Source organism: Sorex araneus, chromosome 2 (assembly GCF_027595985.1).
Source record: "Sorex araneus isolate mSorAra2 chromosome 2, mSorAra2.pri, whole genome shotgun sequence".
NCBI lineage: Eukaryota > Metazoa > Chordata > Mammalia > Eulipotyphla > Soricidae > Sorex > Sorex araneus.
The window spans coordinates 247,207,675-247,233,248 of NC_073303.1; the positions used below are offsets into that span (position 1 = coordinate 247,207,675).

Consider the following 25,574-nt stretch of genomic DNA (forward strand, 5'->3'; position numbering starts at 1 on the left):
TTTCTTTTACCTCAACTTCTGACTTCAATTGATGTAAGTCAACATATTAAGCTTTCTTTTTCTTTCCTTCTTTCTTTCTTTCCTTCCTTCTTTCTTTCTTTCTTTCCTTCTTTCTTTCTTTCTTTTTTTCTTTCTCTTTCTTTCTCTTTCTTTCTTCTCATCCTTCTTCTTTCCTTTTTTCTTTCTTTCTTTCTTTCTTTCTTTCTTTCTTTCTTTCTTTCTTTCTTTCTTTCTAATATAGGAGTACTAATATATTAAGCCTTCTATCCTCTCTCCTGCCTAACAGAGTACCTTTTGAAGCTTTAATACTATATTTTTTTCAATCATTAATAGCCAAGTATTCCTATTTATGTCTAGAAATAACACTGGTTCCAGAGAAAGTTCACATGTGACATTTACCATAATAAAATCTTTCTTTAATTTTGCTAAAATATATTCAGAGATTTCACTTCTCCATATTTAATTTATGGCTAAAAAAACAACAGTTGACAGTCGAGGAAATTTAAATAATTTCATAGTAGAGGGAAATCTGAGGCCATTATTTTTCTCCATTCTGTCCAAAATCCTCTGAATCTTTCTCCTAACTGCTCTTAGGAGAAGGTAGCAATTGAGACACTATTTAATAAGTATTTTGTATTCTCTTACTGTATTTTTAAAAATTAAGATTATATTATCTTTCAGTTTGTTGCCTGTAAGCAAAATTGGTTCCTGAAAAAGTGCTCATAACTTACATATCTTTAAGAGGAATATTTATTAAGATATACTGATCAAATATGAACTTAGAGTCATAGGCATCCTTAATTACAATGAGGATATCTTTCAAACCCTATGTTGCATTAATACTCAAAATACTTTTCCCCCATGTATTTAAATTTATTGGTGTTGGTTGTCTATGTATATATGAATAAATATATATGAATTTATGTACATATATTAAATTGTGTCTTTTAATAGTTTTTATTGACTTTAGGTCCCATTCTGCTTGCCAACTTTCAGCACTTTGTAAATTTGCTGCCTTGTTGCTCTAATGGTACTATCTCCGACCTTCTGCATCTTTTCATGTTCACTCATGGACTGTGAATGAACAGTAACAGCGTCATAAATTATATGGTCATGTTTTGCTCAGGTTGGAAGTTTAAACTTCCAACCTTGGGCTCAAAAAAAAAGACTCATAGAGCTTGATCTCATCAGTCAGGTGAATCAGGGTTGATTTTTCTACAGAGCCATGCATGTCCTTTTCAACACTCCTTCTTACCTACAGAGCAACCCTAGTAGTACACTTTGGGGAAAGTTCCCCAGGATTTCCCAGGGGTGTTGGGGTCACACCTGATGATTCTTGGCCATCCCAGATAGACAGTCTAATGCAGGGGCTTGAGTGAACTCACTCCGTCCAGGTGAGTTGAACAACAAGCTACAAGCTTGGAAGAAGGAATGAAGCCAGGACACTGACCTGTGGTTCGATTCTGCCGAGCCCAGAAAGATAGGAGATAGCTCCATTGGCTGGTTTGCTTATTGAGGAAGGGAATTTCCTTAAGGCTCTTATATGTTACTGTGATTTCACATTTGATCTTTTACATCCTTAATCATTATATTACTACTACACCAATATACTCCTGTAGTGATGGTATTACCAGGGTGACTTGAAAATGCTCAGGAGGGTCTGTCAATCCTTGGTAGGGGGGGTCTCCGTAGTAACACCCAGTGATGTTCAGAGAAGCATGAGGTGCTGGGATCAAACTGTATTTAGCCACAAGCAAGTCATGTGCCTTGACTACTCCACTATATTTCCAGCCCCAATGACCCTCTTAAACATTAGTTGCAATTGTTCACTATTCAGAATAGAATCCTGAAGCAAAACAAAGTGCCAAATTACTAATAGGGAGATATATTAAAAATTAGAGGATGTCACTCTAAGGATTTTATCAGACACCAAAACATGGTGTCTTTAGTCCAAGTTTATCACCAAAATTCCTCAGTTCATTTCTTTTTCTTTTTTCAAATTTTTAAAATTTTATTGAATCACCCTGAGATAGTTACAAGCTTTCATGTTTGGCTTACAATCTCACAATGATCAAACACCCATCCCTCCACCAGTGCACATTCCCCACCACCAATATCCCAGGTACACCCCCCCTTTCCCACCCTCCCCCTGCCTCTAAGGCAGACAGTATTTCCCATACCCTCACTCTCCTTTTGGGCATGATAGCTTGCAATACAGACACTGAGAAGTCATCATGTTTGATCTCTTACTGTGTAGAAGAGCAATTATTCTCAGTGATAAACAATGGACTCCCAGATCAGTGTTCTGAAGAGAAAGGGGACTTAATTCTGACAGATCCCATAGAATAGAAAGCAGAAACAAACTTGCACTCGAAAATAAGGAGATAATTGGGTTAGTGATTTGGGAGAGAAAAAGTTTTAAAATGCATTCATTTGATGTCTAGTATCTTGGGAAATAAGAATCATTAGGAACAATTTCCTTTGTGTCCAAATGAGTTTTCCACAGAGTTACCCTATGCTTAGAGATTGGAGGGAAAATTTAAAAAAAAAAAAGAGCTTAATGAGCAGAAGAGGGAGCTGTAAATATCTTCTCTCTTGGTCTTCCACTTCTCCATTGGGTCTCGGAGGAGCATCTTGATCTGTTTCCTGTCTGTTGATATGCGTTTCTAACTCTGGCTGAGGTGCTGATGTTTGAGTCCTTTCTGCCATCTCCTCTGGAGTCAGACTTTCCATCTCACATCATCAATCATCCGAAAAGGAATTCAGAGTTCTACACAAACATCTTCCTCCCCAGGCTTCCATCCAGGTGAATTCAACAGCAAGCTGACCCTACGAGCCAAGGAAGAAAGAATGAAGCCAGAAGCAGTGGCCTGTGGTCCAATTCTGCTGAACCCAGAAAGATAGGAGATGGTTCCATTGTCTGGTTCGCTTATTGAGGAGACGGATTTTCTTAAGGCTCTTATCACATTTTAGTGTGATTTTACAATTGATCTTTTACATTCGGAATCATTATATTACTGCTCTATCAATGCGAGGAAATCGTGTTGAGGTAATTTAGTGTAAAGTGTATTTCAAAACAGCGATGAAGAGGTTGGAGTGATAGCACAGCGGGGAGGGCGTTTACCTTGCACAAGGCCAACCCGGGTTTGATTCCCAACATCCCATATGGTCCCCCAAGCACCCCCAGGAGTGATTCCTGAATGCAGAGCCAGGAGTAACCCCTGTGCATTGCCAGGTGTCACCCAAAAAGGAAAAAAAAAAACAGTGATGAAAATGTCTACCCAAGCCCACAAAGAGTGTCCAAAGACGTGTGGCTGTCATAGTTTCAAAGAACAGTGGGTGGTAGCCAGGAAGATCATCTTTCCAGGACAGAACGAACCACACTGTAAGGACCTGGTTTAAGCATCACAAGGGCTTGACTAATAAGCTGCAATGCAAGAGAAATTACTATCTAAAATATTTGAACTGCTTTTATTTTTTTTTATTATTATTATTATTATTATTATTATTATTATTATTATTATTATTATTATTATTATTATTATTTTGCTTTTGGGTCACACCCAGTGATGCTCAGGGGTTACTCCTAGCTCTGCACTCAGGAATTACCCTGGTGGTGTTTGGCCAGTTACACTGGCCCCTTGTAACTGCTTTTAGTGTTTTCTTTATTTGAATTTTTTAATGCATTCTTTCTTTGTTTTTTTTTCTTTGTTCTGTTTTCGGACCACATCGGTGATATTCAAGGATGATTACTGGTTTTGGGCTTAGGGATCACTCCTGACTGGAGGGAGCATATGGGATGCCAGGAATCAAGCCCAGGTCAACCACTGCACTATCCAACACATTCTTTTTCTACCAGCAAAATTAGAGATACTATTTTTCTCTGTTTAAAACTTCCAACCCCAGGTTGACAGTTCTTTGAATTGTTCCATGAATGCTGGTGCCAATGTGATTTTAAATAACATATTTCAATGCACTTGTTATTTGCTCATAATTTTGAATTTTCAATTATATGGGCGATGATCTTTTCTTGTTTCCCTAGGAACATTTGAAATGATTTTTCCAGCCTCTTCTTTTTCAGTTGACTTTCAGATTTTTTTCCCAAGTTGATAGTTTAAGCATAATTAAATTTTTTTCTCAAAATACACTGATCATTTTACTTCTAATTCCTTTAGTTCATTTTATGGACAGAGCTGAGCCACCTGAATCTTTTGTATTTAATTTTCTTTGTGTTTATCAAATTATATTAGGAACTGTTACTCTAAGATCTTTATCCTGTTCATTTCTAGTAAGATGTCCAAGGGATAGGGGCAATGTTAAATTTACCCTACAGATAGTTTTCACATTCCATTTTGCAATCCAATATTTTCCCATCTGAATATAAAAATCTAAATTTCCAATGCTATTACTATCTATCCCTTGTTAATATTTTAAGAAAATTAGAAATGAGCTAATGTCATTTTTCTATATGTTGTGGGGCTTCAGAATAATAGAGGGGACATTCTAATCCACATCTGACATGCATGCTACCTCTCCTTCTTTAAAATCCCAACTCTATATTTCGTGTTCTGACACATGCATCTTAAACAAGTATCTTTCCCCAGGGCCTGTACTCTGGCTGTTCCCTTTACAGATACATGACCTTTCATCTTCCTCTCTCTCTCTTTATTTATTTTTTTCATTGAATTACAGTGATATACACGTTGTAAAGTTGTTCATGATTGGGTTTCAGTCATATAATGTTCCAACATCCACCCCTTCATCAGTGTACATTTTCCACCATCATTGTCCCCAGTTTTCCTACCCTCTACCCCACACCTCTATTGCAGGCACTTCTCTTCTTCTTCTTCTTCTTCTTCTTCTTCTCTCTCTCTCTCTCTCTCTCTCTCTCTCTCTCTCTCTCTCTCTCTCTCTCTCTCTCTCTCTCTCTCTCTCTCTCTCTCTCTCTCTCTCCTTTCCCCTCGCTCATCCTCCCTATTTCCTTTTGGGCATTATGGTTTGCAATACAGATACTGAAAGTTTATTATGTATATCCCTTTACCTACTTTCAACATTAGGTTCTTATTCAGAGTGATCATTTTCAACTATTTTCATATTGGACCCTTTAACTTAACTGCCCTTCACTCCTCTCCTCCAAAAAAAAAAAAAAACCACTTGTATAATTTCAACCATTAACCTCCTGGGCCCAGTTATCCCTGGCCTTGGATATTCCTTTCTGACTGAACCTGAATGGCACCTGAGTGCAGTTCTTGTTAACAAAGAGAACAAACTATTCACAAATCCTTCTGTCCATGCTTGCCTTTTTGCACCAAATATCACCTTTTGGAGTGCTGTAACATTATTTTCTCTGCTATCATGTTCCTTCTCCCTCATTGAATTTAGGGATGTTGGTTCTCCTTAGCTTTAGACTCATGGCCTAGCATAGAGAGATCAATGAATATTCACTTAACCCACTAAGAAGTTCCCAAGTAAATGTGGTATCCAATAACCCAGAGAGCAAAAGCTTGTGGGAAAGTCCCCATATTGTAGATGGTATAACAAATCTTTCCAAGAGGAAGAGATTCACGTGGATAATATTAAAAATAATTGCTTGCATGCAAAAGCAAATCTTTGCCTTTCAAATACACAAGTGATATAAGTGTTATGGTTTTTGCTTCTTCCTTATAGCTTTCTCAAAACATGAAACCAGAAAATGACTCACAGATTTCAGAATTCATTCTTTTGGGATTTTCAGATGACCCAGAACTGCAGCCCCTATTATTTGTGCTCTTCCTGTCCATGTACCTGATCACCGTGCTGGGGAACCTGCTCATCATCCTGGCCGTCAGCTCAGACCCCCACCTCCACACGCCCATGTACTTCTTCCTGTCCAACCTGTCCTTCGTGGATATCTGCTACACCTCCACCACCATCCCCAAGATGCTGGTGAATATACAGAGGGAATGTAAAGTGATCACATACGAAGGCTGCATGACTCAGATGTACTTTGTCATAGTCTTCGGTGTGTTAGATGACTTCCTTCTGACAGTGATGGCCTATGACCGCTTTGTGGCCATCTGCCACCCTCTCCACTACATGACCATCATGAGCCCCCGGCTCTGTGGACTGCTGGTTCTGGGATCTTGGATTATGAGCAGCCTGACATCCTTGTTACAAAACCTGATGGTATTGCAATTGTCCTTTTGCACAGACTTGAAAATCCCCAACTTCTTCTGTGAACTACAACTGATGGTTCAACTTGCCTGTTCCGACACCTTACTTAACAATGTGGTGATGTACTTTTCAGCTGTTCTGCTGGGCGGTGGTCCCCTGGCCGGGATTCTTTATTCTTACTCTAAGATAGTTTCCTCCATACATGGAATAGCATCAGCACAGGGGAAATTGAAAGCCTTTTCCACCTGTGCGTCTCACCTCTCTGTAGTCTGTCTGTTTTATAGCACGAGTGTAGGTGTGTACCTGAGCTCTGCTGCTGTCCACAGCTCACGGTCAAGTTCAACAGCCTCAGCCATGTACACGGTGGTCACCCCCATGCTGAACCCCTTCATCTACAGTCTCAGGAACAAAGACATAAAGAGGGCTTTGAAAACATTCTTGTTGAAGGGATCTGCAAAAGGACCATTGTCCTCTTAATGATGAAGCGTCCATAGTTCAAAATCTTAGATAAGAAATTATGATTGTTCATTATACATTGAAAGTAGAATTAATTATTTATATCAGTTCCATCGATCCCCATTTCTTTGACCTCAGCTCTCTTAATTTTATGTTCTTCTACAGGATAAGCTTTTTATTACTCTTGGATGCCCAATATTTTTCCTGTCATTGTCTCAACATTTCCAAGTTAATTTCCACCCATGGATTTAAGTATTTGGAAATTGTATTTACCTAGCAAGAAAACAAAGGAATTTTACCAAAAATATCAAAAATATCTATCTACCTAGCTAACTAGCTATCTCTCAGACAAAATATTTTTTGTTTTGTTTTACTAATGAATAAACTCTACTACTACATAACTGACAGGCTACTCATGATCAAGTTAATTTATATAGCATAATAAAAATATGTGATTATTTCCCCTTAGGGTTCTATTCTTGAATATGTTACGCTCTTAACAGATCTTTCCAATAAAGTAGGATTTAGCATACTCCTCTATTATATATCAGGTCACTGGGGTTTATTATTTTCAGTAATATCTACATCTCTGTAGATTGTCAAGTAATCCTTGTCTCATCATATGCAGAATGTTATTGTTTGTTTTTAAAAGAAAACTTTGTTCCAGTAAGACATTTCATAAAGTAGATTGAAGTAATGGAAAACTGATTGCACATAAATATAAGGAAGTATGATTTCAAGTTCCATATTTGTGACTATTCAGAATATTTTTTGGTTTTGTGGTACATATGCTCAGTGTGCATGGTGTATTAATATCTCTGTGTAAGACATATATATGAGTGAAAGATTCATGGGAATTGTGAATTTTTATTGTCTGATGTTATTTATTTTTTAATTTTTAAACTTCTAATGTCTGTATTCAAGTTCATTTTGTCATGAATGACCACTAAAGGTTTGTGAGTGGAAATTCTCACTATTTTTTACTATAAACTTTTTCATGCTCACTTTTCTTTTTTTTTCCCATTGAAAAAAATTTTATTGAATAACCATGAGATAAAGTTACAAAGCTTTCATGTTTGATTTTCAGTCATACAATGATTGAACACCAATCGCTCCACCAGTGCCCATTTTCCACCACCATACCAACCCACCCCTGCCCCTATGGCAGACAATTTCCCCCATACTCTCTCTCTACTTTTGGGAATTATGGTTTGCAATACAAATACTGAGAGGCTATCACATTTGGTCTTTTATCCCTCCAACCATCATTGACTTAGTGAATCCTTCTATCTATTCCAGCTGCCTTCTCCCACAGCTCATGAAGCAGACTTCAACTGTGGAGGAATATTCCTGGCCCTTGTGTCTATTGTCCTTGGGTGCCAATCTCATATTATATTATTTTATATTCCGTAAATGAGTGCAGCCGTTCTATGCTTGTTCCTCTCTTTCTGATTCATTTGACTTAGCATGATTCTCTCCATGACCATCCACTGATAAGCAAATTTTATGGCTTCATCTTTCCTAATAGCTTCATAGCATTCCATTGTGTAGATGTAGCAGGGTTTCTTTAACCAGTCTTCTGTTTCTTGGGTTGTTTCCAGATTCTGGCTATGGTGAACAATGCCGCAATAACATTCATGCACACTTTTCATCACCTTGGTGAAGTTGTGACTCAACAGCACCTGAATGACTGTCCAGGAATGGATATAAATAAAAACAAATAACTGAGTACCCATGATTTCACCTTGAAATATAACCAAAATCCTAAGAATAAGCCAATTATGACATTGGCTTCTATGGCAATCACCCGTCATTATATAACCATCATTATATACCAAACCTTCTGAAGAGCAAATGATTATTGATAGTGCCCTAATGACCACATGAGTTTGCAGTGCAAGGAATGCTCTTCACTCTGCTAGTATCCCTTGGGACTGTACTCACGTCTGAGACTCCCGACAGTGCTTCTAGTGTTCACCTTTGGTGTTTTCTGTTTGTTTTGTTTGTTTTTACAAATTCTGGTTTTTATTTTATTGTTTGTTTCTTTACTTTTTGGGGTTACACTCAGTGATGTTGAAGGGCTCCTCCTGGCTCTACACTCAGGAATTACTCCTGACAGTGCTCAGGGGACCATATGGGATGCCAGGGATTAAACCCAGGTAGGCCGTGTGCAAGGTAAACACCATCCCTGCTGGACTATAGCTCCAGCCCCACCTTTGGTGTTGACTTTAACATGGGTTTTCTCTGTTTTGAGGCAATATGGAAACAGTTTACCTGATCATTACACCTATTTGATCTTCTTTCCTATAAAGATCTATAAGTATGACTAAATTTACTTGCTATCTTGCATTCCTAGGATAAATCATACTCAGTCATGGTATATGAGCATTCTGATGCATTATTGGATTGGATTTGCCAGTGTTTGGTTGAAGATCTTTGCATCTGTATTCATCAAGGACTTGGGTCTGTAAGTTTCTTAGCCCTTGGTGTCTCTGTCTGCTTTTGGTATAAGTGTATCATTTGATTTCTGAAAACTGGGAGGATTTTTGTTTCTTAAAATTTCTAAAATAGCTTGAAAGAGTTAGAAGAAGGCATTTTTTGAAGATATGGAAGAACTTGCTTGTAAACCCATCTTGGTTCAGGCCTTTTTTTTTTGAGGAGAGGTTCTTCTTGCCATTTCAGAGTCTCTTCTATCAATGAATCTGTTCAAGTGCTCTGATTTCTCTAGATTTGGCTTTGAAAGGTTGTAAGAGAGGTAGTATAGCAGGGAGGGTGCTTGCCCTGCACCCCTGCATATGGCACGTCCACTTCTATTCCCAGCATTCCATATGGTCCTCTGAGCCCACCAAGAGTGATTCCTGAGTGTAGAGCCAGGAGGAACCCCTGAGCACTGCCAGGTGTGGCCCAAAACAAAAACAAACAAACCAAAAAAACGTAAGAGTCCAAAAATTATTTCCTTTTCTTATAGATTCTCCAATTCCCTGGCATAGGAATTTTCACAATTTTCACAGACAACCCTGGTGACCTTTTGAATTTCTGTGGTATCTGTTGTGAGCTTTGGCTTCAGGGATAGCGATTCTGTAATGGCCCTTGGTGGATACCACGATACCATGATGGTGGAAGGTGATCACAAACTCCCTTCCAGTCAAGGTCCTTGGAGTCTTCAGTGCCCATGCTCAGTAGCTGTTTTCTGGTCTCCGGGCCCTGTGAGAGACTATCCAGTAGCACGGCTTATTCCAGCAGCAGCAGGAAAGTACTATTAAAACTGTTCCTTTTTTTAATTTATTCTTTTATTGAATCAACATGTGGAAAGTTCCAAAGCTTTCAGGTTTAAGTCTCAGTTGTACAATGATCGAACACCCATCCCTTCACCAGTGCACATATTCCACCACCAAGAATCACAGTATACCTCCCCCGCTCCACCTCCCCAGCCCCCACCCCGCCTGTGTAACTGATAAATTTCACTTTATTTTCACTTTACTTTGATTACATTCAATATTTCCAAAAAAAAAAAACTCATTATTATTGCTTGAAGTTTCTCCCCCCTAAAGATGGACCTGCTGAAATGGAAGCATTTGATAATTTGTTTTCCATTGCTGAAAATGAAGAGATATGAGGTCAAGTGGCCACACTAGCAGCCACACAGTTTTGGATTTCTGTATTTTAGTAACTAAGTCCAGAGAAATACCTTCCAGAAATTGAATCATTGCAAGCTTGTACCTCTCAACTGCGTTATACTCCACATATGAGTGCAATCTTTCTATGTCTGTCTCTTCCTTTCTGACTCATTTCACTCAACATGATACTTTCCATGTTGATCCACTTATATGCAAATTTCATGACTTCATGTTTTCTGACAGCCACATAGTATTCCATTGTGTAGATGTACCAGAGTTTCTTTAACCAGTCATCTGTTTTTGGGCACTCTGGTTTTTCCAGATTCTGGCTATTGTAAACAGTGCTGCAATGAACATAGACAAGCAGATGTCATTTCTACTGTACCTTTTTGCCTCTCCGGGATATATTCTCAGGAGTGGTATTGCTGGGTCAAATGGAAGCTTAATTTCTAAGCTTAATTTCTTAATTTTTTGAGAATTGTCCATATTGTTTTCCAAAAGGGCTGAACCAGTCAGCATTCCCACCAGCAGTGAAGGAGAGTCCCTTTCTCCCCACATCCACACCAACATCGGTTGCTTTTGGTTTTTGGGAAGTGGGCCAGTCTCTGTGGTGTGAGATGATATCTCATTGTTGTTTTGATCTGCATCTCCCTGATGATCAGTGATGTTGAACAATTTCTCATGAGCCTCTCAGCCATTCGAATTTCTTCTTTGGGAGTTTCTGTTCATTTCATCACCCCATTTAAAACTGTTCTTAAATTTTCTGTGGGGCACCTGCTTTTCATCATGTCCCAAAGTAAACTCTATATTTTTCAGGATGGACTCCTTTGGTTTGCACAAACAAACAGGAAATATAGATGTACACAGGCACACACACACACACACACACACACACACACACACACACACACAAGATGGAATGAAGAGAACCACAGTGGAATTTGGGTGATGCCTCGACTGTGGATGATGGTTGCTGATATTTTTTGTTTGTATGTTTGTTTTTATTCTACAATAGCACAGCGGGTAGGGCATTTGCTTTGCAGGTGGCCCACCCAGGTTCAATTCCTCCATCTCTCTCGGAGAGCCTGGCAAGCTACCCATAGTATACCGCCCGTATGACAGAGCCTGGCAAGCTACCTGTGGCATATTCGATATGCCAAAAACAGTAACAACAAGTCTTACAATGGAGGTGTTATTGGTGCCCGCTCGAGCAAATTGATGAACAACAGGACAACAGTGCTACATTGCTACAGTTTTTATTCCACTGCTTAATTTTTGCAAGTCACATCAGTTTACAACTTTTCTATATATTTCAGCATTCTAAGCAATGTTATTATATATAATATTATTTCTCTCCCCCCACCCCCTAAATCTGTTTCCATCCTTTATTGCACCCAATTTAGCATTTAAACTCTCCCATCACCTTGAGTCAAGCAGCATTTCATTCTTAGAGTCAAGCTGTTTTTTATTATTATTTGTTTCTGTCTTTTAAAGCATTCTTTATATGCATGGGTAAATTAAAAATCTCTAATGTCATTATTCTTTCTCCGCCTTCTAGTTTCATTCATGTTGCTTGAAAACAAAGGATTTTTGTCTTTTCCAAAAATTCATTGAGCATAAATGGAAAATGTCTTTTTCCACAAGCTGATTCCAAATTTTAAATCATTGTTAACACTCAAGTAGTGAACACAGTGGAGCACATCTCTTTGAATGAGAATATTTCCAGCCTTGCTATGACTACTCAGCTATAGAATAGCTGGTAAGAACAGGATCATAATATTCCCAATTATTTTAGATATTTCCACCCATACTCTTCTCCTGAATAGCAAAAAAAAAAAAAAAACATGACTTAAGGATAAAGAGATCAAACAATAACCAAACTGGAGTCTTAGCTCTTGGGAAGTGGGGTGTTTAGGATAATTTTCCTTTCTGCCCAGAGGAATTATCCACCAGGGGCCGCTTGTTTAGAGATGGAAGAAACAAGAGGGAGAGTGAACGTGCCTGGGGACGAGAGAGGGGGCTGTAAATACATCCTCCTCTCCAATGTCCAAGTTTATGTGCACTTGGGGTGAAGGGAAGTGATTTGGTTTTGTTTATCTGGAGACTTAGGACCTGCTAGGGGCAACTCAGCCAGCCCTGCTGTCTTCTCTGAGATCAGAGCTTCCAACATCAGCAACATCAGCGTCTCTAGCAGGGAGTAGTTCAGAATTCGACACAAGTGCCTTGCTTGTGGGGCTCCTACCCAAGTGAGTCCATTAACCAAGTTCACCTTTCATGAACATGTAGCGTAGGGAAGTCAAGGCCATTGACCTGTACTTCCCTGCAGACACTCAACCTAGCAACAGAGGTAAGAGATCTCTCTGTCCCCATGCTTCATTGATGAATAAATTCATGTAGCTACGTTGTGCCACATAATATTTCAGGGTGTATGTTCCCCTCACACCCCTAATGACAACTCATCTCCCTTATCAGTTTAAAGTCATTATATCAATACTAGAAATTAGGTGACGATATTAGTCAGCTTCAAAGAATGATCCTAAGCAAGGGTAATTGTGTGCATCCGGGATAGGAGCTGTGCCTTGGGTTTTGCTCCAGGTTCTGCAGTGAGAAGTGGTGGGTGGAGCTCTAGGATGCTAGAGACATCTAAGAATGTACAGGACAAAGCCCACCACACAAAAGAAACTGGCAGAGAATGTCAGCACCGGTAGGTTTAAAAGTAGTGTAAATAAAGAAAAGAAGTGCTGTGCTGCTAAGATATTTGTCCTTTTGCTAATTTAAATCAATTTAAAAAACACGATTTGCTTTTCTAAAGTTAAAATTATGGGGCTGCAGTGACAGTACAGAGGGTCAGGCGTTTGCTTTATGTGCCACCAACCTGGATTCGATCCCTGGCATCCCAAGGACCACCAAGAGGAATTCCTGAATTAAGAGTCAGGAGTAATCCTTGAGCATCGCTGAGTATGGTCCAAAAATCAAAAAAAGCATAAAAATAGAGTAAAGTAAAATAAAATCATTAAGTGTCTCTTTACACTCAGTTGAAAATTTCCAACACTATCTGACTGATGGCTCTCTAAAAGATTTCCTGTGCTGATGGGTGTGAAAAAGGAATTCTTTTTGTTACCATCGCTCTCATTTTCAAAAATTTCAGGTAGTCCAGGGCTCAAATCCATGCCTTGCATGGAGATGAGCCTGGTTTTGACCTGAAGCTCTTGCAGGAGGGATCCCTGAGCACAGAGACAGAAACAAGCTGTGAGCACTGGCAGGTCTGGCACTAAGACAAGAAAAATGTCTAAATGTAATTTCTAGAATCTTGCCTTTTTGTGATTTAATCATATATTATTTATCCGCATTTTTAAAAGTCAGTTTTATAATTTTTTTCAAATTAATTTTATCAGCTAATATAATTTATAAATTTTTATTATAAAATGCTTTTTTACAAAAAACTGTCATCCCATTGCTCATCATTGTTCGAGCGGGCACCAGGAACGTCTCCATTGTGAGACTTGTTGTTACTGTTTTGGGCATATAGAATACGCCATGGGGAGCTTGCCAGGCTCCACTGTGCGGGCAAGATACTCTAGGTAGCTTGCCGGGCTCTCAGAGAGGGGCAGAGGAATCGAACCCGGGTCGGCAGCGTGAAAGGTGAACGCCCTACCCACTAAGCTATCGCTCTAGCCCACATGTGTATGATTTTTTTTTTTACATCTGAATCTTACTTTATAGAAGGTGTTTTTGACCTCCTGTAAATTGCACGTGTTGTTTGCTGGATGTCCATCTAAACATATTTGTACAATATGCACTGAGAATGTAATCCTCATGAGTTGTTGCAAATATCTGAGGGTAAAAGAACACTTTACATTATACTTAGTTATTTATGATTTTTTTAAGTTTTTATTTTATTGAATCACCGTGAAAAAATTACAAAGCTTTCAGGTTTAAGTCTCAGTCATATACTGATTAAACCCCCATCCCTTCACCAGTGCACATGTTCCACCACCAAGAACCCCAATATAACCCCCTCCCACCCACCCCCACCTAAGTAGCTAATGATCTTCACTTTATTCTCTCTATACTTTGAATACATTCAATATTTCAATAGAGAACTCACTATTATTATTTGGAATTTTTCCCCAACAATGAGACCTGTTGAAAAGGCATCATTTAATAATTTCTTTGCATTTCTGAGAGTGAAGACTCTGAGGTTTTGGGTTTCTGATATTTTAGTTTAGTTCACACTCTAGATGCATTGCTGCAAGAAGCTTCTCTGGGTGCCAAAATGGGTTAGAAGACCTCTCGATCAAAGTCTTTAGGAGCAGAGGGTCCATTTCTCGTGCTGCATCTCCGGATATTTATGATTATTTTTAATCTTCTAAACTTTCCTTACCAAACTGACAAACTCATATAATGAATATGTAAGCATATAGAAGTATATAGAAGCATATAGAAGTATATAGAAGCATTAAATTTCTGATTACTTATATTAATAGTACCTGGAGCATACCTTATTGGCAAGACATTTGAGGTGTTTAATATTATATTATTTTACATATACTGAAAATTTAATAATTGACATGGATGATATCAGAAAATTATTGCTATTATACTGTTTATTGAGTGTATGATTTTCCATCCAAATTGGCTTAGATATCATGCTCTACCACTATGCACTGGAATCAGTTTATATTAGTCCCTCATTATTTTCCTTTTATGACTTTTTGCTTTGCTCCTCCACGTGCCAAATGATCATCAATTATGCATTGGGGGAAAGACGTTTAAGTCTGAACTATCCTGACTCTCACATTGAGATGGCAGGTGGCAGTCTCCATTAAAATAATGCATGGTGCATTCCTCTGACAAAGGAACATAGAGCTGAAAATCCCACCAAAAAAAATTATAGAAGAGTCAAAATGCAGGCGTAGAGAGCGCTAATTGGTGTGGCAAAGAACAGATTTTTAAAAAGTCTGAGATAATGAAGCAGAGATGCCACATAGGAATGGGAAGAAGGGACTGTCTCCTCCCGGTGGGCTCATCCAACAGCTAATTGGTCAATTGGCTCTGGGATTAGTTTAGGGGAAATACAGCTTCTACACAGTGCTGAGCCCCCTACCTTTGTTTGACTGCGTTTAAGTCCTCTGACAAAGTGTTGGCTGGTCTCCGTTGGCACTTGCATGTCCAACATGCAATGCCTTTGGCAACCATAACATTTTATTTTTGTTTTGTATAAGTTTGATTTTATTCTCCGGTTGCATTGGGGGCCATCAGGGGACTGTTATCAGATGTGGCATGTTGCCAGAACCGAGAAAGTTTTCTTTCTCATGGTCTCTAAGAAACCAAGTGAGCTTATTGAACCTTATTTTTTTCCTCGTTTAGTTCCTTTTTATCTCCACATCACATTTTTAAAAATTGTATTATAATTGTATGCAGTAGTTCACAATATTTGATTACATTTAATATTCAAACAGAAATCCCACCACCATTACACCTTCCCACCACCACATTTTGAGTGTTTCCATCCCAAACCCTAACCCCTGCCCTGCAGCAGAACTGAAATAATTTCTTTTGTATTATTTGTTATGAATAAACCGCTGAAAATGCTCCAAAAAACTTTCCTCAGAGAAAAGAGTGTGAAGATTGCTGTATTTCATCCAGGAGTCATTCTATAAGAGATAACTAATATGTTGTTTCCACATCACATTTTTTGAAAATAATTCCCAATGTTTGTTTTAATACATGGTGTGTTCTTTCAGCCTTATAAGGTGACCAAAGGGTATGCTTTGGTGAAGGCCCAAGAATTAAAATTTAGGGACCTACTTGGTAGCAGTGAGATATGGGTCGTCCCTCTCCATCTCCCTGTCTGCCTGGGGTCCTGACTGTCACGCCCACAATCTGTATCAAGGCGCCATCTCAGCGTATCAATGGCCTTGAACCAGAGACTCCCAGAGGAATCTCAAAAAGGATTAGCTCCTGGGTCTGGAGCGCCAGCACAGCGGGTAGGTCATTTGCCTTGCACGGAGCCAATCCGAATTTGATTCCCAGCCTCTGATATGGTCTCCTGAGCACCGCCAGCAGTAATTCCTGAGTGCAGAGCCAGGAGTAACTCCTGTGCATTGCCAGTGTGACCCAAAAATGTTTTTTCAAAAAATAGATTAGCTTCCTACAGAGATGTCTCTGGACCCCAACCATTTACAATTTTAGAATCCAGAAGCGCACGGCTGCAACCTCTCATGATATTCATAATAAGCAATAGAAAATAAATTATCTAGCATCTGCCCCTGGCAGGCAGGCTTGAATGGTGGTGAGAAAATTCAAAATAATAGTGGTGGGAAGGTGTAATGGTGGTGGGATTGGTGTTGAAATACTGAATGCAATCAATTAATGTGAACAAACTTATGAAAAATATTTTTTTAAAAAAAATCACACATACACGCAAAAAAGAACAGACTAAAAAAAAATCCAGGTTCTTAAGACATAGTACAGCTGGTAGGGTGTTTGTTTTGCATGTGCTGACCGGGTTTAATCTCCAGTTTTCCATATCGTTCCCTGAGCCCACAGGGAGTGATCTCTGAGTACAGAATCAGGAGAAAAGCTCTGAGCACTGCTGACTTTGGCCCCAAAGCCAAAATAAATAAGAATTAAAATTCACAGCAGTGTTTTCACTCCCATGCAATATATGAATGACAAAAGCAAAACTCAGCAAAAACCCAACAAAACTCGTTAACTCCTACCTGGGGGGAAACGTCTCTGGTTGCTGACTGGATGTGGAATGCAGTGGGGTTCGTTCACATGTGGACCTGGTGGTGGTGGGCCTGGTGCTGGAACATTAATGGCGGGAGTGGTGAGTTATGTTGCACATCTAGAGATGCTAAGCTAAATTCTGAATAACAATAGTAAATTCAAATTAAAAACTTATACATTTAAATTCATCATATTGTAAAACGTGGTGAATTAAAAAATCTAATGAAAATGGAAAAAGAGAAACAATGACATTTAGGGAACTATTTATAAACAGGAGAGGACTGACTGGGTCAACTGTATTTTTATTCAGTCCTTGAGTAATTAGTGTGGTTTGGAGTAAGATATAGAAACCTATGAGAGGCATGGTGTCCTGCATGTGTGTGTGTGAAAGAGAGAGAGAAAGAGAGAAAGAAAGGGAGACATACAGACAGACAGAGGAGAAGAAGAGACTTTGGAATGAGAATAATGCTCAGGTCAATTTATTCTCTTATACTCCAAGGTAATTCAAAGTAAGGAGACCAGATTCCATTAGGAGAAAGTACTAAGAAAATTAGTTTAATTCGTGGAACACTTTTTCAGCAATATTACTAAAAGATGAGGAGAGATTTGATAGGAAATTAAATCCCTGAGCCTTGAGGTGTCAGAGAGGCAGCCAGGACACTCTATTGCTTCATGTTTGACACTGTCTCCCATTATTTCTCCTCTTCTCAGTCACCTTGAAAAATGTGCTTCATTTTTGCAATTTAATATCCAAAAGAAGTAATTTTCTCAAAGCCTTTTGCCATTCCCTTTCCCAGACATACCTGTGACCACATAACCCAACACCTCCCTCTCTTTTTAAGATCTCCATCAAAATGTCATTAGTCTTCCCCAAATACATCTTACCTAAACATGGGTCATCTCACCAAAAGAACTTGGGCCATAACAAAAAATTAATTAAAAATTTTTTTTTCTTGATTGTAAAATAACAAATGGAAGCATTGCCAATATACAAACAGCTCATCTTTTTTTCTGAATGTTTTTTTTAATGAGGTACTGGGATTTATAAAGGTATTCATAATCAAGTTTCAGGTAGACAATCTTCCAACACTAATTCCATCACCCGTATGAGGGATCACTCCTGACTGGACTCAGGGACTATCTGGGGTGCTGAAGATTGAACATGTGTCACCCTCGTGCCAGGTCAAGTGCTCTAACCATTGTACTATTGCTCCTGCTCCTCAACAACTCATTTCGAAGTGAACACTGATCATATTCCTTCTGTTTTCCTTAGACGTCATCTCCACAACATGAAACTAGAAAACGATTCCCAAACTTCAGAGTTTATTCTTCTTGGATTCTCACAAGAGCCAGAGTTGCAGCTTCTCATATTTGTGTTCTTCCTCTCCATGTACTTACTCACCATCCTCGGGAATCTGCTCATCATCTTGGCCGTCTTCTCAGACCCCCACCTCCACACCCCCATGTACTTCTTCCTCTCCAACCTGTCCTTCGTGGACATTGGTTTTACTTCTACCACTGTTCCAAAGATGCTGGTGAACATCCAAATGCAGAGTAGACTCATAACCTATGATGACTGCATCACCCAGATGTACTTTTTCCTACTCTTTGGAGAGTTGGACATCTTTCTCCTGACGGTGATGGCCTACGACCGCTTTGTGGCCATCTGCCACCCTCTACACTACACGGTCATCATGAACCCTCGGCTCTGTGGCCTGCTGGTTCTGGGGTCCTGGGCCCTGAGTATCCTTCATTCCTTACTGGAAAGCTTAATGGTATATCAACTTTCCTTTTGTACAGATGTGACGATCCCCCACTTCTTCTGTGAACTTGATCAGATGGTCCAGCTCGCCTGTTCTGACACTTTTCTTACCAATGTGGTGATGTATATTTCGGTTGTCTTGGTAGGTGGTATCTGCCTCACTGGGATCCTTTACTCATACTCTAAGATTGTGTCCTGCATATGTGCCATGTCATCAGCTCAGGGGAAGTATAAAGCATTCTCTACCTGTGCCTCTCACCTCTCCGTGGTCTCCTTATTTTATTGCACCAGCATTGGGGTGTACCTGAGCTCTGCGGCCACCCACAGCGCACAGTCAACTTCAACAGCCTCCGTGATGTACACGGTGGTCACCCCCATGCTGAACCCCTTCATATACAGCCTGAGGAACAAAGACATCAAGACAGCTTTGAAAACATTATTTGTGAAGGAGGTACAAAAATAACAATGGTCTCAAGCTGTGAGAAAGAGTCTCTGAATGCTGAACTGAAAGCATCAGAGTCAGATATTGCGATTATTCCATTCAACTATGGAAATAAAGCTCATTCCTTGCAGTTAGCCTTAAATGTCCATTTCTTTGACCTCAGCTTTGCTATTTAATTTATGCAACACCCCCCAGTAAGCATTCTATCCACATTACTGTATGACAATTTTCCTTTTCTTTTTTCCCTACTTCATTTTCAACTACAGATCAAAACTATTTGGATGTTCCTCATATCCTACATAAACAACATCGGTTATTAAACACAATTTACTCAAATGATATTTTTAATTAAAATTTATATATATTTCAGTATACTAAGAGTAATCAAAAGGTCCGTTTCTCCAATGGGAAAAGTTGTACAGTTAAATTTACATTGTTTTATTTAATTTTTGGTTTGGGGCCACACCTGTTGGTGCTCAGAGCTTACTCCCTGCTCTGTGCTCAGGGATCACTCTTGGTGATACTGGGGACTGTATTGGATGCGAGAGATTTAAGTTGGGATCAGCATCATGCAAGGCAGATCTTGTATTATACCTTCAGATCCATTACATATTCTTTATCTATTCACCAGTTGATGGACACTGGTGGTTTGTTCTCTCGCTTACTATAAATAACACAACAATAAAGATGGTGCATATAAATATAGTTGAATTTGCCTTTCTGTAGTTTTCTCGAAAGCTTCCACAGGTAGGATCAGTACATGACTTAAAATTTTTCCTATTAAAATTTTTGAGGCATCACTCAAGCAGTGTTCAGAAGGCCCATCTGAAATTATCCCTCCCTGCAATTATCATCCAACCAAGCCAGAGGTTCACTGCATGAACTGGAGGATGTGCTGTTGGACCTTAATGCCAAGGATCACCCTGTCACTTGGGCAAGGATCACCCTGTGACCTGAGTGTTGCTCAGAGCCTCCAAACCTAAGCTAATCAGTGCTCAGAGGACTACCTGATGCCAACTGTGATTGGCCATATAAAAGCCAGGCACCTTGACCCCCGTATCATCTGTTAAACTCCGCTTTGAATCTATTTTATAGAAACTAACCTCAGCAGTGTTTTGCCCACATACTCAGAGGGCACCAAAGTTATATCCAGAGGGGCTCAAAGGGACTCATATTCAGTGCCTTGCACATGTCAGGCATTTATTCTGCCACTTGGGTCACTGGTCCTACTTAGGATTCTAGTTATGAGGAATTTCCATACTGTTTTCTGCAATGCATGCACGCATTTACATTCCTATCCACAGTGTCTGATGGCTTCCTTCTCTCCACATATCTTTGACACTTGTTTTGTCTTGTCTTTTGGCTAATTGTTATACAAAAATGTGGTGGCATATTTCACTGTTGTTTTGATTTGCATTTCACTAATGTCTTGTGTCTTGTTTGGGAAAAGTGTTTATTTTAGTGATTTGCTAATTTTAGAGCTTTGTTGCCATTTTACTGTGTAGGGTCATTGCTTCTAAAGTAGTTACTTGGTTTGTATAATTGGTCTTTCAATATTTCACTCAGGGCTGATTTCATTATGAAAATGATATCAGCTCTTGTTTGTCTGAGAACATTTTTAATTCTCCTTCCTGTCTCAGTGAAAGCTTTGCAGGGTAGTGGACTCTAGGTTGAAAGTGTTTTCAGTGAGTGATTTAAATATATTATTGCACTCTTTTCATTTCTGTGCCATCTCATATAAAATATCTGTGTTGTGACTCTTCCTTTTGGTAGTTCTACTTGTTTATTTTTTCACATCTCTTGTTATTTGGCTCTAATAGAAAAATAAGAGATTGCTATCAATAATAATACCATCTATGGTTTTTAAGGTATTTTATGATTTTAGATTTTATATCTAAATCTTTAATTGATTTTGAATTTGCTTTTGTGTATGAACATCTAGAGTCTTACTATTTGCCTGACTGCCCAGTGTTTTCAACATCATTTGTTTATTTACTAATTTTGGCCCACATCTGGTGATTCTCAGGGACCACTCCTTGTTCAGTGCTTAGGAGTTGCTCCTAGCAGTCTTTGAAGGACCAGGTGATGGGGGTAGTCCTAAGGAAAGGTACATAGTTCTTTGTGCTATCTCCCTTGTTCAAACACTATTTTTGAGTGAAAGGGAGCCAGAGTTTAGGATTCTCTTTTTACTGGGATCAAGGTATCGTATATTCATGCTTTATTGGTCCAATTAAAACATAAGGGCAAAAATGTAAAACATGGGTAAAGGAAACAAAAAAGAAGAGGGAAAAAACCCTAAGTGGACTGTAGATAGATAGTGCAGGGATAAGATGCTTCTCTTGCACAAAATTAACCCCAAGTTCATCCCTAGAATAGCATAAGTTTCCCTGAGCACTTCCAGGAGTGAGCATAGAGCCAATATTTAGCTTTGAATACTTCCAAGTGTGGCCCAACACTACCCCACTTAAAAATAAAAGCACAAGTTCTACACAATGGATTATCTAAATGATTGGGGACTTATAAAAAAGAGAGAGAGAGAGACTGCTTGCATCTTACACTAGAAGCATGCACAATGATCCTTTTAGACAAGTGGAGTTGGCTTGTCTTTAAAGCAAATTGCAGGGCTGGAGCAATATCACAGAGCGCAGGGCATTTGCCTTGCATGCGGCCAACCCAGGTTCAGTTCCCAGCATCCCATATGGTCTCCTGAGCATCGTCAGGATTGATTCCTGAGTGCAGAGCCAGGAGTAACCCCTGTGCATCACCAGGTGTGATCCAAAAGGCAAATAAATAAATAAAATGAAGCAAATTGCAGGCCCAGCGAGGCTAAGTCTAACAGGGTCCCCAAGGTGAGGGGAGAAGGGTAATGGGGTAAGGAAGGCAGGACAAGCAATGCTCATGCAGCATTTTTATTAAACAAAAAAACAGACTTTTATAAGTCTCTGGAAGTAAGCATATATTGAAAAAATATTCAGGAATGTTTAGGATACATAAGTTTAGAATATACTTGATTTCTAGACCTCAATGATGTTTTTCTATAGTTGCATAGTTTCAGTGATATTTTCCTTGGTTATATTAAATTAAACTGATACACCTTAGCAACATGTTCTGCCACCAGAACAAGGAAAGAGCCCACTAGAGAAAACAAGAAAGTCAGCCCTTAGAATGTGTAACCCCAAGACAATGGTTTCCAATAAACCAGTCTTTAGACAACACGTTCCCAGGACAAGAATTTTCTTAATATTAACTAGTACAGGCTCCCAATAGCAAATGACATCTTGCAACTCACATCAGACAGCTGTATTCCAAGAAGAGAAATCTATTGCCATGATTCTAAGGTCAGAGTCTCATCTATTAAAGTTTGTCTTGTAATGAAGACTCATCTTAAAACAATGTCTTTGACAATCGTTTGACCAAGATCTAATACAGGCATTGTGGATAAGATCCTAAATGACAACAGGATCCCCATGATGAAAATAAATCCCAATGTTTAGCTATAAAACATAGGCATATGTTACAGTCAACTTGATCAAGAAGAGCAGTTCAGATGGTGATCTACAGGAAGATGCTGGACCCAAAGCTGAAAAGGTTGATTAAGATTTTCCTCTATAAATGTGTGTATGTGTCCTATCAAATAAGGAAACCACAGGAAAAGGACTTGTAGTTTTAATTTAACATAGTTCTAAATTAAACTTTTCTTACAAGATAGCACAGCCAGTAGGGCGTTTGCCTTGCACGAAGCTTCCCCAGGTTCAATTCCACTGTCCCTCTCGGAGAGCCCAGCAAACTACCAAGAGTATCCTGCCCGCACAGCAGAGCCTAGCAAGCTACCCATGGCATATTCAATATGCCAAAAATAGTAACAACATGTCTCAAAATGGACTGGCTATTGATGTCTGCTCAAAATTATTCATAGTAGCATTTCAGGCTTACAATTTCCAACACCAATCCCATCACCAAGGGCAACTTCCCTCCACCAATTTCCCCAATTTCCCATCCCCACCATGCCTCATTCACAGGCACATTTTTAATTTTAATAGTAGTTTGTATCTTATGCTTTCACTGTTGTTGGTTCTGTGATTCAGATGTGTAACTGTACCAATATTTACATCATCAGTGTGTCCAAGGCCCCTGCACCTCCCATCCGCCTCATCTTACTTCCAGCACTTGGTTTCTCTCCTCCACTATCCTTCTCAGTTCTATAGTCTAGGGACAGGGTACAGGAGATTCTAAGCATTCCCCTGCATACCTTTCATTCCCTTCCCTGTTTATCTACCACAGATATGTGAGATCACCCAGTATTTGTCTTTCTTCTTCTCTCTTACTTTGTTAAATATGACATATTCCAGTTCCACCCAAGTTGCAGCAAATTGTATGAGTTCATCTCAACTTGTATTTCTAATCTATGGCTGGAAGGAGAGAAAAGAGATAAAAAAGAATAATTGTGAAGAATCTTGAAAAGCAGAAATCTGAAAAAAAAAAACATGGTTGAAATAACTAAAATAGAGAGTGTGAGATTGGAACATAGTTTACATGAAATCCTATTATGCACAGTATTGTAAGTCACCATCTCTAAAATAAAATTTTAAGATGAATGAAGAATTGAAGTCAATTTATAGTAAATTTGGAGAAATTTTTTAAAACGCCATCTTGCTGCCACAGTCAATTCAAATAATCCTAATTTCTGAGACTTGAAACTCAACCAGGAATGGTGATCTTCAGTCTAAGGATAACCGTTCTTTGATAATTCCTCTCACAAAGAATGCTCTCAGGGCCCTCTTTATATCTTGATTTCTTAAGCTGTAGATGAAGGGGTTCAGCATAGGTGCAACCACAGCGTACATCACTGAAGCTGTCGGATTGCCCTGTGAGCTGTGGGGGGCAGCGGAGTTCAGGTAAATCCCTAAGATTGTGCAATAAAATAAGGAAACCACAGAGAGGTGAGATGCACAGGTAGAAAAGGCTTTGAACTTGCCCTGAGCTGATGAGATTCTCCGTATGGAAGAAACAATCTTACAGTAAGAGTAAAGGATTGCAGCAAAAGTGCCACAACCCAGAAGCACCGCTGCAAAGTAAATCACCACGCTGTTGATGAAGGTGTCGGAGCAGGCAACTTCGACCATCTGTTTGAGTTCACAGAAGAAGTGGGGGATTTCCAAATCAGGGCAGAAGGACAATTGTAACACCAGTAAGCTGTGCAACAAGGCGTGCAGGGCGCTTGAGAACCAAAACACCAACACCACCTGAGTACAGAGCTGGGGGTTCATGATGACGGTGTAGTGGAGGGGGTGGCAGATGGCCACAAAGCGGTCATAGGCCATCACGGTCAACAGTAAGATGTCCAGCACTGAGAAGTGTACGACAAAATACATCTGGGCAATGCAGCCTCCGTAGGTGATGGCTTTGGTCTGCGTCTGAATGTTCACCAGCAGCTTGGGGACAGTGGTAGAGGTGAAACAGATGTCGACCAAGGACAAGTTGGAGAGGAAGAAGTACATGGGGGTGTGGAGGTGGGGGTCTGCGAGGATAATCACAATGATGAGTAGGTTCCCTAAGACAGCGACCAGGTACATGGAGAGAAAAACCACAAATAAGAGAGACTGCAGTTTGGGATCTTCTGAAAAACCGTGAAGGATAAATTCGGAAATGGATGAGGCATTTCCTGGCTTCATTTCGTAGAAGTGACTTTAAGAAAGAAGGTAATAAAATGACTATTTTATATAAAGTCTCATTTTTATTTATTTACTTGCTTTTTGGGTCACACCTAGTGATGCACGGGGGTTACTCCTGGCTTTGCCCTTAGGAATTGCTCCTGGTGGTGCTCGGGGGAACCATATGGGATGCTGGGAACTGAACCCAGGTCGGCCACGTGCAAAGCAAACGCCCTACCCGCTGTGCTATTGCTCCAGCCGGAAGTTTTATTAATCACATTAAAATATATAGTCATTATTGGGAGTGTCTGGGCCTTAGCTTGAGGTGCACAGGGGTTAATTTTATTCCTGACTCTGTGCTCAGGACTGACTACTGGAGGTGCTCGGGAAACCATATATCATGCTCTGGGTTCAAGTCAGTGTCGCAGCTAAAGAGGCTGCGTGCAAGGCAAGTGTATTCCCTCCTATAGACTCTCTCTAGGACTGGAGAGGTGCACCTAAAGGGAAGGCCCAAACATCCCCAATATATAAGCACATATTTTGCATAGATGGTGTCATCAAAGATGAGGCAATCTACTTCCTCTTTTTCCTTTAATCATCATTTTGTTGCTACTCTGGGAGTTTAGGATTTCATCTTGTTGTTGTTGTTGTTGTTGTTGTTGTTGTTAGTAATTCCAGTGGGCACACTCTCATCCTGGTTTGGGACTTTATTCAAAATTCAACATCCACCCCAGACCATGTTCTATTAATCTCACATG

The 25,574-nt window shown here is 39.5% G+C and overlaps 3 protein-coding genes across 3 annotated transcripts; 2 read left to right on the forward strand and 1 right to left on the reverse strand.

The window, feature by feature from the left end:
- The first annotated feature begins 5,679 nt into the window (after nucleotides 1-5,679).
- Nucleotides 5,680-6,630, forward strand: LOC101538119 (olfactory receptor 7A5-like). Its single transcript, XM_004615064.1, has one exon. The coding sequence runs from the start codon at nucleotides 5,680-5,682 to the stop codon at nucleotides 6,628-6,630; it is 951 nt and encodes a 316-aa protein (XP_004615121.1).
- Nucleotides 6,631-18,250: 11,620 nt separating this feature from the next.
- LOC101538382 (olfactory receptor 7A10-like) lies at nucleotides 18,251-19,186 on the forward strand. Its single transcript, XM_004615065.2, has one exon. It carries the CDS (start codon nucleotides 18,251-18,253, stop codon nucleotides 19,184-19,186), a length of 936 nt encoding a protein of 311 aa, XP_004615122.2.
- A 4,697-nt stretch (nucleotides 19,187-23,883) lies between these two features.
- On the reverse strand, nucleotides 23,884-24,837 carry LOC101538653 (olfactory receptor-like protein OLF4). The gene has a single exon (XM_004615066.3). The coding sequence runs from the start codon at nucleotides 24,835-24,837 to the stop codon at nucleotides 23,884-23,886; it is 954 nt and encodes a 317-aa protein (XP_004615123.3).
- Between the last annotated feature and the right edge of the window lie 737 nt (nucleotides 24,838-25,574).

Coding starts and splice junctions, on each gene's coding strand:
- LOC101538119 (XM_004615064.1), top strand. CDS start 5,680: ATGAAACCAGAAAATGACTCACAGATTTCAGAATTCATTCTTTTGGGA.
- LOC101538382 (XM_004615065.2), top strand. CDS start 18,251: ATGAAACTAGAAAACGATTCCCAAACTTCAGAGTTTATTCTTCTTGGA.
- LOC101538653 (XM_004615066.3), bottom strand. CDS start 24,837: ATGAAGCCAGGAAATGCCTCATCCATTTCCGAATTTATCCTTCACGGT.